General features: G+C 47.5%; 1 protein-coding gene and 1 long non-coding RNA gene across 2 annotated transcripts in view; one reads left to right on the forward strand and one right to left on the reverse strand.

Moving 5' to 3' along the window:
- The window catches only part of LOC308591963 (transmembrane protein 116-like), a 32345-nt gene extending 20737 nt beyond the window's left edge, over positions 1 to 11608 (reverse strand). The window contains exons 1-4 of the mRNA XM_081203174.1: positions 11495 to 11608; positions 8344 to 8390; positions 7057 to 7120; positions 3737 to 3877 (exon numbers count right to left, since the gene is read on the reverse strand). Coding sequence (XP_081059300.1) covers positions 3737 to 3877; positions 7057 to 7120; positions 8344 to 8390; positions 11495 to 11560 — 318 coding nt within the window. The 5' untranslated portion in view covers positions 11561 to 11608. The remainder of the gene's footprint in view (positions 1 to 3736; positions 3878 to 7056; positions 7121 to 8343; positions 8391 to 11494) is intronic.
- LOC308592097 lies at positions 915 to 3348 on the forward strand. Its single transcript, XR_014010373.1, has 3 exons — positions 915 to 1032; positions 1364 to 3022; positions 3130 to 3348. It is a non-coding gene; the product is annotated as an uncharacterized lncRNA (long non-coding RNA).
- Positions 11609 to 12579: the final 971 nt, after the last annotated feature.

A 12579-nucleotide genomic window follows, 5' to 3' on the forward strand; every position in this document is an offset into this window, starting at 1 on the left:
GGCAAATGGAAAAAATGAAAACACAGAAACAGGAAGATCGGATTTCCTGGCATGACTGATGATACATGGGGAACAATAAGCTTCAAGGTTTGGAAAACCAGTAGGCCACTGTCATTTAAAAAGAAAGAATATAGTGATTCCAACCAGGGACTCCTACAGTGGGGCTTGCAAAGTAGTAGTCCAGGTTCTTCCTATTTCAGACCACATTCACACCATGCACTGAAAACACTATGATACCACTTTAAACAGTCATAGCTTCCCCCAAGGAATCCTGGGAACTGTAGTTTGTGACAGGTCTGATAGATGTTAAGAGATTCCTTTCCCCCTCCCAGAGCTATTGTTCCTAGAGTACTTTAACCATCACTCCCTCTTCACAAGGAACAGCACTCTGGAACCTGGAAGGCCAGCAGGAATATCCCTGGATTTAAAGTTTAAGAGTATCTGGAGACTGGCTACCAGTGAGAAAATAACTCATAACAGGAGTGATAAAAAGGACAAGAAAACTGGGCACATGTTATGCAAGATGGTGGCATTTTGGGCAATACAGTGGTACTTCAGGTTAAGTACTTAATTCGTTCCGGAGGTCCGTTCTTAACCTGAAACTGTTCTTAACCTGAAGCACCATTTTAGCTAATGGGGCCTCCCGTTGCGCCACGCCGCCGGAGCACGATTTCTGTTCTCATCCTGAAGCAAAGTTCTTAACCTGAAGCACTATTTCTGGGTTAGCGGAGTCTGTAACCTGAAGCGTATGTAACCTGAAGCGTATGTAACCCGAGGTACCACTGTATACAAATGAGTCTGGTCTTAAAGATAAACTCATCAAAGCATCTTTGCCTATATTATTATTATTATTATTATTATTATTATTATTATTATTATTATTATTATTATTATATTATTATTATTATTATTATTATTATTATTATTATTATTATTATTATTATTATTATATACCACCCTATACCCGAAGGTCTAAGGGCAGTTCACAGAAAAGATCAACATAAAAACCATATTCTATATAATAAAAATACAGTGGTGCCCCGCAAGATGAATGCCTCGCAAGACGGAAAACTCGCTAGATGAAAGAGTTTTCCATTTTGGAGGTGCTTCGCTAGACAAATTTCCTATGGGCTTGCTTCGCAAGACGACAATGTCTTGCGAGTTCCTGCGGGGGTTTTTTCCCTTTCCCCCCCTTTTTCTAAGCCGCTAAGCCGCTTATCAGCTGATCCGATCAGCAGATAAGCCGCTAAAAGCCACTAATAGCGCTAATCCTTCAATGGTCTTGCTTTGCAAGACGAAAAAACCGCTAGACGAAGAGAATCACAGAACGGATTCTTTTCATCTTGCGAGGCACCACTGTAAGAACAACAACCCAATAACCACTCTAAAAAAGAGCCACATTTTAAAAGTGTATAGGATGTATAGCTATCATGAACAGTATGACCTGAACTGTAGTCTTCCCTGGGAATGGCTATTTGTGATAGATAATAAATAAATAAATTGTGCTCCTCCCAATGCATTATATGCTAGAAATCTCAATAGTTTGTACAGATTAATTACTATTATTTATGTTAATAAATAGGATTCCCTAGGATCGAGGGCAGGGGTAGCCAATGTGATGCTCTCCAGATATTGGTCTCCAGCCCCCATCCTTCCGGGCTAATGGCCATTCTGGCTGGGGGCTGGAGCCCAGCCACATCTGGAGGGTACCACACCTGCTACCCCTGGCCTGGAGAAATTTCAGATGCTGGAATATTGGGTTGACCGGCTCTGAATACACCCCCCACCACCACCACCCACAATTGTGAGGTGGGTATTTAGCATTTAGCTCTAGCTTCCAAACTGGGATCACAGGCACTTTGGACTCCGGGATCAAAAGCACAAAACACATCTGCACAGCACAGGAACACCAGTTACTGCTTTCCCTTGGGAGAGTGTTCTGCACGTTCGTTCCAGGAAGTGCACTGCAATTTTGCAGCTGCTCACTGCCAGGTACTCACTATTGGCACAGACCCATGTTATGGTTTCGCTCTATCCCAAAGCAAACAAGAGACCTTTGCAATTCCCCTATCAAGTGGTGCCTGAGACCCCGGTCAGAGCAGACAATTCTGGGCTCGGCAGATTAATTTCCTGGTTTAGCATAAGGCTTCTTCCAACAAACACTTGGCAAAACCCAACCAACCCCACAGCCTTACAACAACCGCTGCTCTGATCTGCAAGTTTCTGGGGCGAGCAGCTATGTTTTAATCAAAGAGGCAATTGTCTTCTGCCTCCAACCCAGAGCTTTCCAAACTTTCCATGTTGGTGACACACTTTTTAGACCTGCATCATTTCGCGACACAGTAATTCAGTTTTACTAGCAAGCCAGAGGTTAAACTAACGCCTTTCCAGCCCCAGAAGGAGCGTGGGGAACATTCGTGCGACACACCAATACACAAACGTGTTGCGATGGACAGTTTCGAAAGCTCTGGTCTAGAAGAGCCTACTCCGAAGCTGGCTCAGCTCCTTGAAGCCACCCCTGCCCTCTCAGGGCTGCCTGACATGTTTACCAAACCACACCTCTTGTGACAGCTCAGCACCCAGCCAGCTGGCACAACCAAGGAGAAATTCCCAATACTCCGGTCTGCAAAGCACCAGAAAAGCGAGGGCAGTCTCAGAATTGGACGACTGTCTTGCTGTTGTAAAGATTGTCCAAGAAAGTCCTGATTCTCCAAAGGTGGACCAGTGGACCACTGACCATTTGATCACTAGTCAATTTCCAGCAGACCATCTCAGGCCTTCAGATGCCTTCAAATCATGTCAATTATTATTTTTTATACGGCATTCTGCTTTTTGGGGGGAACAGGAAAACCTGATGGCGGCTAACAACATGGGGTAGGGGAAGGAAGACCAGTTATCTTAGGGCACTAGTAAGTCCACAGTTACAAAACCCTATGAAACAAACAAGTAAACAAACAAACAACCCAATAAAACTGTATCAGAAGCAGGAAAAAATAACCAAGCATAATTAGTATAGAATTTGGTATCTGAAGAAGTGTGCATGCACACGAAAGCTCATACCAAGAACTAACTTAGTTGGTCTTTAAGGTGCTACTGGAAGGAATTTTTTTATTTTTAGTATAGAATTAGGACCCCAAATGGCTCCTGGGACAACAGCCACATCCCTACTACGCAGCAGAAGGCTAACAGTGATGGGACCAGACTGGCTTCTCCAGGGAGTGTTTTCCATGAAAATGGAGCCACGTTATAGAAGGCCCTGCCTCTAATGGCCTTCTGCTTGACCACCTGTAATCTACAGTGGTACCTCGAGTTAAGTACTTAATTCGTTCTGGAGGTCCGTTCTTAACCTGAAATACCAACTTAGCTAATAGGGCCTCCTGCTGCTGCCAGAGCACGATTTCTGTTCTCATCCTGAAGCAAAGTTCTTAACCTGAGGTACTATTTCCGGGTTAGCAGAGTCTGTAAGCTGACGTGTCTGTAAACTGAAGCATATGTAACCCGAGGTACCACTGTATTTGTTTTAAATGGGACTGAAGTTATCTTGAACTTTGTCTAGATGACGTAGACTCTGGAACATGGCTATGAGGGGATTTGGATCTGGGTCTCTCCCAAGTCCTAGTCCAACCCTCTAACCACTACAGCACCTTGGCTCCCTAGGCAACTTGCCGCTAGCACCACAGGCAAAAAAACCACTCTCCATCCCTGAAACAGGCCAAAGTGCCGGCATCATTCTTACCTCTGCTGTGGCTTGTAGGTTGTAGCAAGCAGCCTCCTGGCTTGCGGACGTGGCAGCCTCTTCATTGTAGAGGAGAGCCCCGAACAGCCAGCTCATGCCCAGAAAGAGATCCAAGAGGCTCAAGTAGAACAAAGGCCGTCCCTGGGGAAGAAGCAGAGGAAGTGGTTGGTATTTCCTTATTTACTGCATTCACAACTCACCTTTTTCTCCAGGGAGCTCAAGGTGGAGCCCATGGCTTCTTCGCCTCCATCTTATTTAATCCCCATGACAACCCCGTGAAGCAGGTTAGGCTGAGAGACAGTGGCTGCCCCCCCCCCGAGCTTCATGGCTGAGTTCAGGATTCAAACCCTGGTCTTTCCCAGGTCCCATTTCAACACTCTAACCACTACGCTACACTGCTGTGGCATTGTCCTCCTCCATGAATGTATCTAAAAAGGTAAAGGGACCCCTGACCATTAGGTCCAGTCATGGCCGACTCTGGGGTTGCAGTGCTCATCTCGCTTTATTGGCTGAGGGAGCCGGCGTACAGCTTCCGGGTCATGTGGCCAGCATGACTAAGCCGCTTCTGGTGAACCAGAGCAGCGCACGAAAACGCCGTTTACCTTCCCGCCGGAGCGGTACCTATTTATCTACTTGCACTTTGAGGTGCTTTCGAACTGCTAGGTTGGCAGGAGCAGGGACCGAACAACGGGAGCTCACCCCGTTGTGGGGATTCGAACCGCCAACCTTCTGATCGGCAAGTCCTAGGCTTTATGGTTTAACCCACAGCGCCACCCGCGTCCCTATATGAAGGTATCTAGTCCTCTTTTAAAGACGGCCAAGTTGGTGGCCATCACTTCATCCTGCTGGAGGGAGTTCCGTACTTTAACTATGCACTGCTTTAAGTTCTGGTGCTCTTTCCCCATTCCACGTACAGAAGCCAATCAGACCAGCGGTTGAATCCTGCTTCTTCATCCCCAATTATGGGGTAGCATCTTCTGCTCCCGACCCCTTGAGGCAGCAGGTTAGATTAGGGCAGTGGTGGCCAAACCTGGCCCTCCAGCCTTTTTGGGACTACAATTCCCATCATCCCTGACCACTCGCCCTGTTAGCTAGGGATGATGGGAGTTGTAGTCCAAAAACATCTGGAGGGCCAAGTTTGGCCACCACTGGATTAGGGGGTCCAGGACGGCCTGGGTGGCAACCAAGGGGAAATAGCTGGCTGGGTGGGATAACAGCCAGCAGGAACAGGCAGGTGCTGCTACTGCTTGCCCCCAGCACCTGCTGCCTGAGGCAGGGGCCTCACTCTGCCTAATGATAGGACCGGCCTTTGGGTTTCAGTTAAAATACTGCTATTGACCTATCAAATTTGCCAAAGCTTTAAGATCTGTCCCTTTGAGCTGGTTCTCACAAACAAATACGCAGCCTTCCCAGAAAGGACCTCGTGGTCACTCTGGTTAAGATATGATGGTATATGAGTACTATAAATAAAGTAAAATAATTCCATTCTTTAGCAGGAACAACTGTGGCATTTCAAGATTACATGAATTAGTCTTTGGCAGCAAGCAGTCTTACGGCTCATGAAAGGCTAGCCAATTTATTACAGCACAAGGTTCTGTGGCCGAAGTCCACTTCATCAGGGGCAGGAAATGGATTCTCGGTCGGCAGATATTTAACCTTTGTATATTGTATTGTTGTTTCATTGCTATGGCTGATGCAAATAAAGTTTCAACTTGTAAACGGAGTTTGAACGGTCATGAAATGTGGGAAGGACCCTCATTGGGAGAGGAATCCATCACCTCCCTTCATAACCAAGCAGTTTTGGACACGAGTTCCAATCCTACAAGCATCCTTTGAAATCCCTCTGTTGGGGTAAGGAAACTGTTAAACTGCATAGTTTAACATGGGGGGCTGAAAAGAGCCCCTTCACATTTGACATGCACCAAGTTGTCTTCTTGCTCTTTGACCACATTCACCCCATACATTTAAAGCGCTATGATACCGCTTTTAAAAAACCATGGTTTCTCCCCCCCCAAAGAATTCTGGGAGTTGTAGTTGGTTAAAAGTGCTGAGAGTTGTTAGGAAGGCCCCCTTATTCCCCTCTCAAAGTTACAATTCCCACAGTTCCCTGTGGAGAGGAACTGAGTGTTAAACCGCTCTGGGAACTGTAGCTCTGTGATGGATCCCTCGCTACCCTTAAAAAAACTACACTTCCCAGAATTCTTTGGGGGAAGCAGCAACTCTTTAAAGTGGTACCCTAGCACTTTAAATGTATGGTGCCAATGTGGCCTTTTCTATGTAGATGCTGATTGTAGCAACAGGATGCGAACGTGAATGCGAAATTTGAAAAATGCAATAAATATTTTGAATTATGTAAATATATATTTTAAAAATGTACCCACATCTGAAGGATCCGAAATTGTGGGAACCTGCACTTAAAGCATCCATGAAGCCACGTGTCATGCTTCAAGGATGAAGAATGAAATAAAAACCCATTTTTTTGCTGTAATTCCAAGGTTTGTAATAAAGTTGCTGGTTTCCTCGCTCACCGTGTGTGTTGCCTGCCAGCTTCTATGGTGTGACACACAGACATAGGTGGCATGACAGACAGAAAGTAGACAGGAGAACTTTCTCTGCACAGGCATGCATGCAGTGAAAGGCTTTGTCTTTTTTTTCTATTATTGCATTTATACAACCATCTTTTTTTCTCTCCAGGGATCTCAAAGTGGTTTGCTTCTTCCTTTTCCTTATTCAATTCCCACAACAGCCCTGTGAGGCGGGTTAAGCTGAGAGAGGCAGCGACAGGCCCAAGGTCACTTCAGTGAGCTTCATGGCTGAGTGGGAATTTTAACCCTGGTCTCCTTGCCGTGAAGCTCATTGGGTGATGTTGGGGGCCAGTCACTGCCTCTCAGCCTAGCCCACCTCACAAGGTTGTTGTGGGGAGGGGCAGAACCATGCACACCACTTTGAGCTCCTTGGATAAAAAAGTGGAATATAAATGCAAATGATGATGATGAAAATAATAATAATAATAATAGCAGCCACTTAATGGCCAACAGAGGAGAAGACCTCCTGCCAGGGGCTCTGCTCTTGCACAGCTTATAACAGGGCTCTATACTGCTGCTCTGAAAGGAAACAAGATGATGATTCAGCCTCTGGAGTAAAATATTTGTTTTAGCAACTAGGAGGGAAGAATGCCCTTGAAATTTTTAAACATTCTTCATGGAGATTGCTGCCCCTCCCTTCTGAGCTGCTTACATAAAGTGCAATTGAGCTTAATTCCTTTTTTAAAAAAAGGAATAAAAAGAAAGATAAAAAAGCAATAAAAGAAATTCCCTTACCTGGGGGGATCTGGCTGTATTCTGGAGCATTGCATAACCGATCAGCGAGCTGGACCCTATTACGCTGTGGGAACAAAGAGTTGCTTGGTTGAGCAGGTAACAGAGGGAAAGGAGTAGGTGCATGGGGGGTGCGTGTCAGTTTTTGGCATTGCACAGGGTGCCACTGAAATCTGAGATGCCAAGGTCCACCACTGTTGCCAACTTTCCTTCTAGTGGGGCTCTCATGCCTTGAACAGCAGGTGGCCATCAGAAATTCTGTAGGTGACAGTTTCTGCATCATTGAGCCTGCATGATGGAGAAAGCCTATCTGCCGAATTTCTGCTTAAAGGGCGTAGGACAGGGGTCGGCAAGGTTTACCTCGCCTGGGCCGGTTCACTCCAGTGGAGATCCCTGTGTGGGACAGATTGCGTGTGTGCCTGCAATTTCCAACAGACATGATTTTCGGCGTCGGTGCAAACACGATTTCTGGCACTGCAGAAGCGAGTCCCTGTGCCGCACCGTGCTGGTTTAGCGCAGCATGCGGGGACTCGCTGAGTGGGTGGCTCGGTTCAGGGGCAGCTCGTGGGCCTGTTACAAGACCCCCGTGGGCTGCATGTGGCCCATGGGCCTTAGGTTGCCTACCCCTGGCGTAGGAGCATCTCCAGGAAAAGAAGTTGATGACCGCTTGAGCTCTTGCTTTTGCATTTCTCTCTCTCTCTCTCTCTCTCTCTCTCTCTCTCTCTCTCTCTCACACACACACACACACACACACACACACACACAAACACACAGCCTATTCCTTGCTATTTCCAGCTTCCACTGCCTTAGACAACATTTTTTCCAAGCCTTGTTACTGTGCTTTTAGCAGCGGCTTGATCTGCGTTCAGTAGAAGGCAGCCAAAAATACTTCTCTCCATCCTGCAAAAAATCTGCACCTGCCAACTTTTGCTGAAGTTCATGGCACAAAGATAATGTAGAAACCCAAAGCATGCATAGAGGTCTTTGCACAAATGCACCTCAAGACCAACAGGGACAGAGAAAATGTTTTAATTTGTCAAAACTCCTGGCTGATGACATCTTCATTTCATTCATTCAAAACGTTCATCTTCCGCCTCTCTGACACTCGAGGTGACTCACAACAGGCTTTCAAAATAAGTAAATAAAGAACATCAGCAATGGCCCGTAAAAGAGAAGAGAATAAATCCTCAAAGAGTTTCAGAGCTATTCTAAAAGGAGAGACCAGCCTCTGGCGGGAGGTTCTCCATCAGTCCCAGGTTACATCTTTAGAAAGAAGAAGCTTTGCAGTACCTCAAAGTAGCCATGACTGCTTGGATCCAGTGGATGACAGGAAAGATCTGGAGAGAAGAGAGAGCAAAATGAGATGTATCCCTGCATGACCACGGGATAGCTCAGTCGGTGCTGGTATGGCCAAGGCTGCAGGTTCAATCCCCGTACGGGACAGCTGCATATTCCTACATTGCTTAGACTGTATGATCCCCAGAGTCCCTTCCAGATCTATGATTCTATGATACAGCCTTCAACAACTTGGTGTCCTCCAGATTGAGATGTGTTGGACTACAACTCCCATCAGCCTCAGCATGCATGGCCACATGGCACTGGGGCTGATGGCAGGTGTAGTTCTGCATGTATAGAGGGAACCAGGCAAAGCAAACTTGACATGAGTCAACAGTGTGACGCGGCAGCTAAAAAAGCCAATGCAATTCTGGGCTGCATCAATAGGAGTATAGCATCTAGATCAAGGGAAGTAATAGTGCCACTGTATTCTGCTCTGGTCAGACCTCACCTGGAGTACTGTGTCCAGTTCTGGGCACCACAGTTCAAGAAGGACACTGACAAACTGGAACGTGTCCAGAGGAGGGCAACCAAAATGGTCAAAGGTCTGGAAACGATGCCTTATGAGGAACGGCTAAGGGAGCTGGGCATGTTTAGCCTGGAGAAGAGGAGGTTAAGGGGTGATATGATAGCCATGTTCAAATATATAAAAGGATGTCACATAGAGGAGGGAGAAAGGTTGTTTTCTGCTGCTCCAGAGAAGCGGACACGGAGCAATGGATCCAAACTACAAGAAAGAAGATTCCACCTAAACATTAGGAAGCACTTCCTGACAGTAAGAGCTGTTCGACAGTGGAATTTGCTGCCAAGGAGTGTGGTGGAGTCTCCTACTTTGGAGGTCTTTAAGCAGAGGCTTGACAACCATATGTCAGGAGTGCTCTGATGGTGTTTCCTGCTTGGCAGGGGGTTGGACTCGATGGCCCTTGTGGTCTCTTCCAACTCTATGATTCTATGATTCTATGCATTGTGGGTTGCACTTGGTCAGGGGCTGAACATGTGGATATTCTCAGAGCCAGTGTGGTCATGGGGAGGACCATGCGTGCCGTCTTGAGTTTGTTGGAGGAAAAAGATGGGACATAAATGCAATAAATAAGGGACTTCTTCACACGGCACGGAACTGTAACTATGGAATTCACTCCTGCAAGATGTAGTAATGGATGGCTTTAAAAGGCATTTAGGCAAATTGGTGGAATGTAAGGCTACTGATGCGGGTGGCGCTGTGGGTTAAACCACAGAGCCTAGGACTTGCCGATCAGAAGGTCGGCGGCTCAAATCCCCACTATGGGGTGAGCTCCTGTTGCTCCGTCCCTGCTCCTGCCAACCTAGCAGTTCAAAAGCACGTCAAAGTGCAAGTAGATAAAAAAGTGCTGCTGCGGTGGGAAGGTAAACGTTGTTTCCATGCACTGCTCTGGTTCACCAGAAGCGGCTTAGTCCTGCTGGCCACATGACCCGGAAGCTGTATGCCGGCTCCCTTGGCCAATAAAGTGAGATGAGCGCCGCAACCCCAGAGTCGGCCACGACTGGACCTAATGGTCAGGGGTCCCTTTACCTTTACCTTTTAAGGCTACTGACAAAGATGGTCATTTATTATGCCAGCACTGGGAACTAACTGAATTCCCCTGGTGAGCATCACAAGTAGGGAGAGGACTACTGATCTCAGGTTCTTGCTTGCGGGATTTCCACTGGGGCATCCAGCTGGCCTCTATGGGACTTGGATTAGATGGGCTTCCTTTGGTCTGAGTCGCTGTCAGGCTCTTCTGATGTCCTTGAAATGAAGACTCTGTTGAGCTAATAACCTACTCGTGGCCCCATCCTTCATGCATTTGGCTAATCCACTTTTAAAAACATCAGAGCCAGCAGGCAGCACAATGCCAGGGCATCCTGTGGCAGTGAGTTCCACAGTTATGCCCCGAGTAAGTTATCATTTTAATTACTATTTAGATTTTCATGGCCGCCTGCCAATAGATAAATGTGCCCCAGGATGCTTACAAACAAGGCAACACTTAAAAATGCAACCTTCTATATTTGCCTCATTAACAGAAGATAGACTCAAATACAAGTTCTGCTAACTGAAGCATAGCTTGAACCTTTCCAGCTGCTGTGCATTCACCTTACAGTGGTACCTCGGGTTAAGTACTCAATTCGTTCTTAACCTGAAACTGTTCTTAACCTGAAGCACCACTTTAGCTAATGGGGCCTCCCGCCGCCGCTGCGCGATTTCTGTTCTCATCCTGAAGCAAAGTTCTTAACCTGAAGCACTATTTCTGGGTTAGCCGAGTCTGTAACCTGAAGCGTATGTAACCCGAGGTACCGCTGTACTTTTAAAAGCATTTAAGGGCTCAAAGCAGTTCTAAGTTCAATCAGGATATGTGCACTCATTGTCATCCTACTAATGTTTGCACAGAGTCTTTCCTGCAAAGCAAATTGGAGAACACTGATGGAGAATACCACAAAATGCACAAGGGAAATCTAGCAGGAGGAAAGTTGTCTTAGCCGCCCAATTTCCTCTAGTTTGTTCTGGATACATATCCGCCGCCGCCCCCCAGCTGCCTGGAAGTTCTAGCATTTTAAGAGATTGGGGTGGGCACCTTTATTCTGCCCACAGCCTCCAAACCATTGCACGTTTTCGTCAGCCTGAGTATATTGCCGGTGTAGCTGAGGGCGTGCTGTTGTTGCTAAAGGTATAAAGAATGTTATACCTCTGATCCTGACGAGAGCACATGGCCATGATGACTAGTAGCCATGGATGGCCAAACGTGAGCACAGAAGGGAGAGGGAGGGGCAGCTAAGCGGAGGAAGCATGGATCTTTCCACGCAGAGGACTAGAAACCTGATTAGGCTGCAGGGAGCCGCAAGGAGCCTGCACAAGGGACTCCAGAAGCAGCGGTGGGTTTCTCCATTGGAAAAGGCATGGGTAACTCTTCTGAGGGACAAAATTCCCCATTCTGCTCAGAAAGGGGTCTTTTCTTTGCTCAGAAATCAAATGGGGGGGGGGGCTGACTTCTGGTGGGGAAAAACGAGGCTGATCCTGGGCTGGCGGGAAGGAAGGAAGGACTGGAGTCAAAGAGGTGCGGGGTCTGCTTGGAGAGGGACGGGCATCGCTTACCTGCTGGGACCAGGCGTCCTGGGTGCGGAGCTCCCCGGGGGCAGCGCCGGGCGCGGAGAAAGCCATCCTAGCCAGGCGGAGTAGCCGCGGGAGCGGCCGGCCAGCGCCCTCCTCCTCCCCGCCCGCCCTCGCTGGTCCCGCCCCAGGCGCAGCCGCGCAACCTCCGCGCCCCCTTGGAGAAAAGGAGGGGAAACCGGGCGATGAGCGGGAAGTGGAGAGAGGGGGAAAAGCAGAAAGTTACTGGTTTGATGATGCTGTTGTTGATGATGATGGAAGGGAAAAAAGGACCGGAAATTTTAAAAGGTCAGAAGTAGTGAAGTGGGGAAAAAGAGGGTTTTTAGACAAACCAAAGAGCAAATAAAAAGGAAAAAAGACCCTCGATAAAAGTGGGAAGAAACGGCAAGGAAATTTCTCTGCAGATCAAAAGTAGGAGCAGCCCCAGGGCTGTGATCGCCGTGGGTTGGACTAGATGACCCTTGGAACCCTTTGCAGCACTATGAGTCTACGAGCTCTAAGCCTCCATGCGGACCCCGCGTCAGGGGTAAAGCCCCCCCCCCCACCACCCCTTTTCCAGCTGCGCCTATGCCATCCATTCCAGAGGCGCTCGCCTGGGGAGAAGGACTCTTATTTTGCTGCTCTCCAGAATTTATTGCGCATCCACAGCACCCCCAGCCACCTACCCGTTTTTCACAATCCCCCAGAATAATACGAGGAGAAACCAGTCGCTACAATTCCCTGAATTTAAACTGTGGTCCCTTCTGATGAATCAATATCTCCACCTGCTGGTCGCCGCGCAATGCTCTCCAATGCAGTTATGCCACTGTCGCCTATTCCCTGTCATCTCTGCGGCAAATAATATTAATAAATATAGACCACCTTGCCAACAAAGTTCCGTATAGTTAAAGCTATGGTTTTCCCAGTAGTGATGTATGGAAGTGAGAGCTGGACCATAAAGAAGGCTGATCGCCGAAGAATGGATGCTTTTGAATTCTGGTGCTGGAGGAGACTCTTGAGAGTCCCATGGACTGCAAGAAGATCTAACCTATCCATCCTGAAGGAAATCAGCCCTGAGTGCTCCCTGGAAG

This window comes from Podarcis bocagei, assembly GCF_964188305.1.
Source record: "Podarcis bocagei genome assembly, chromosome: 7".
Lineage (NCBI taxonomy): Eukaryota > Metazoa > Chordata > Lepidosauria > Squamata > Lacertidae > Podarcis > Podarcis bocagei.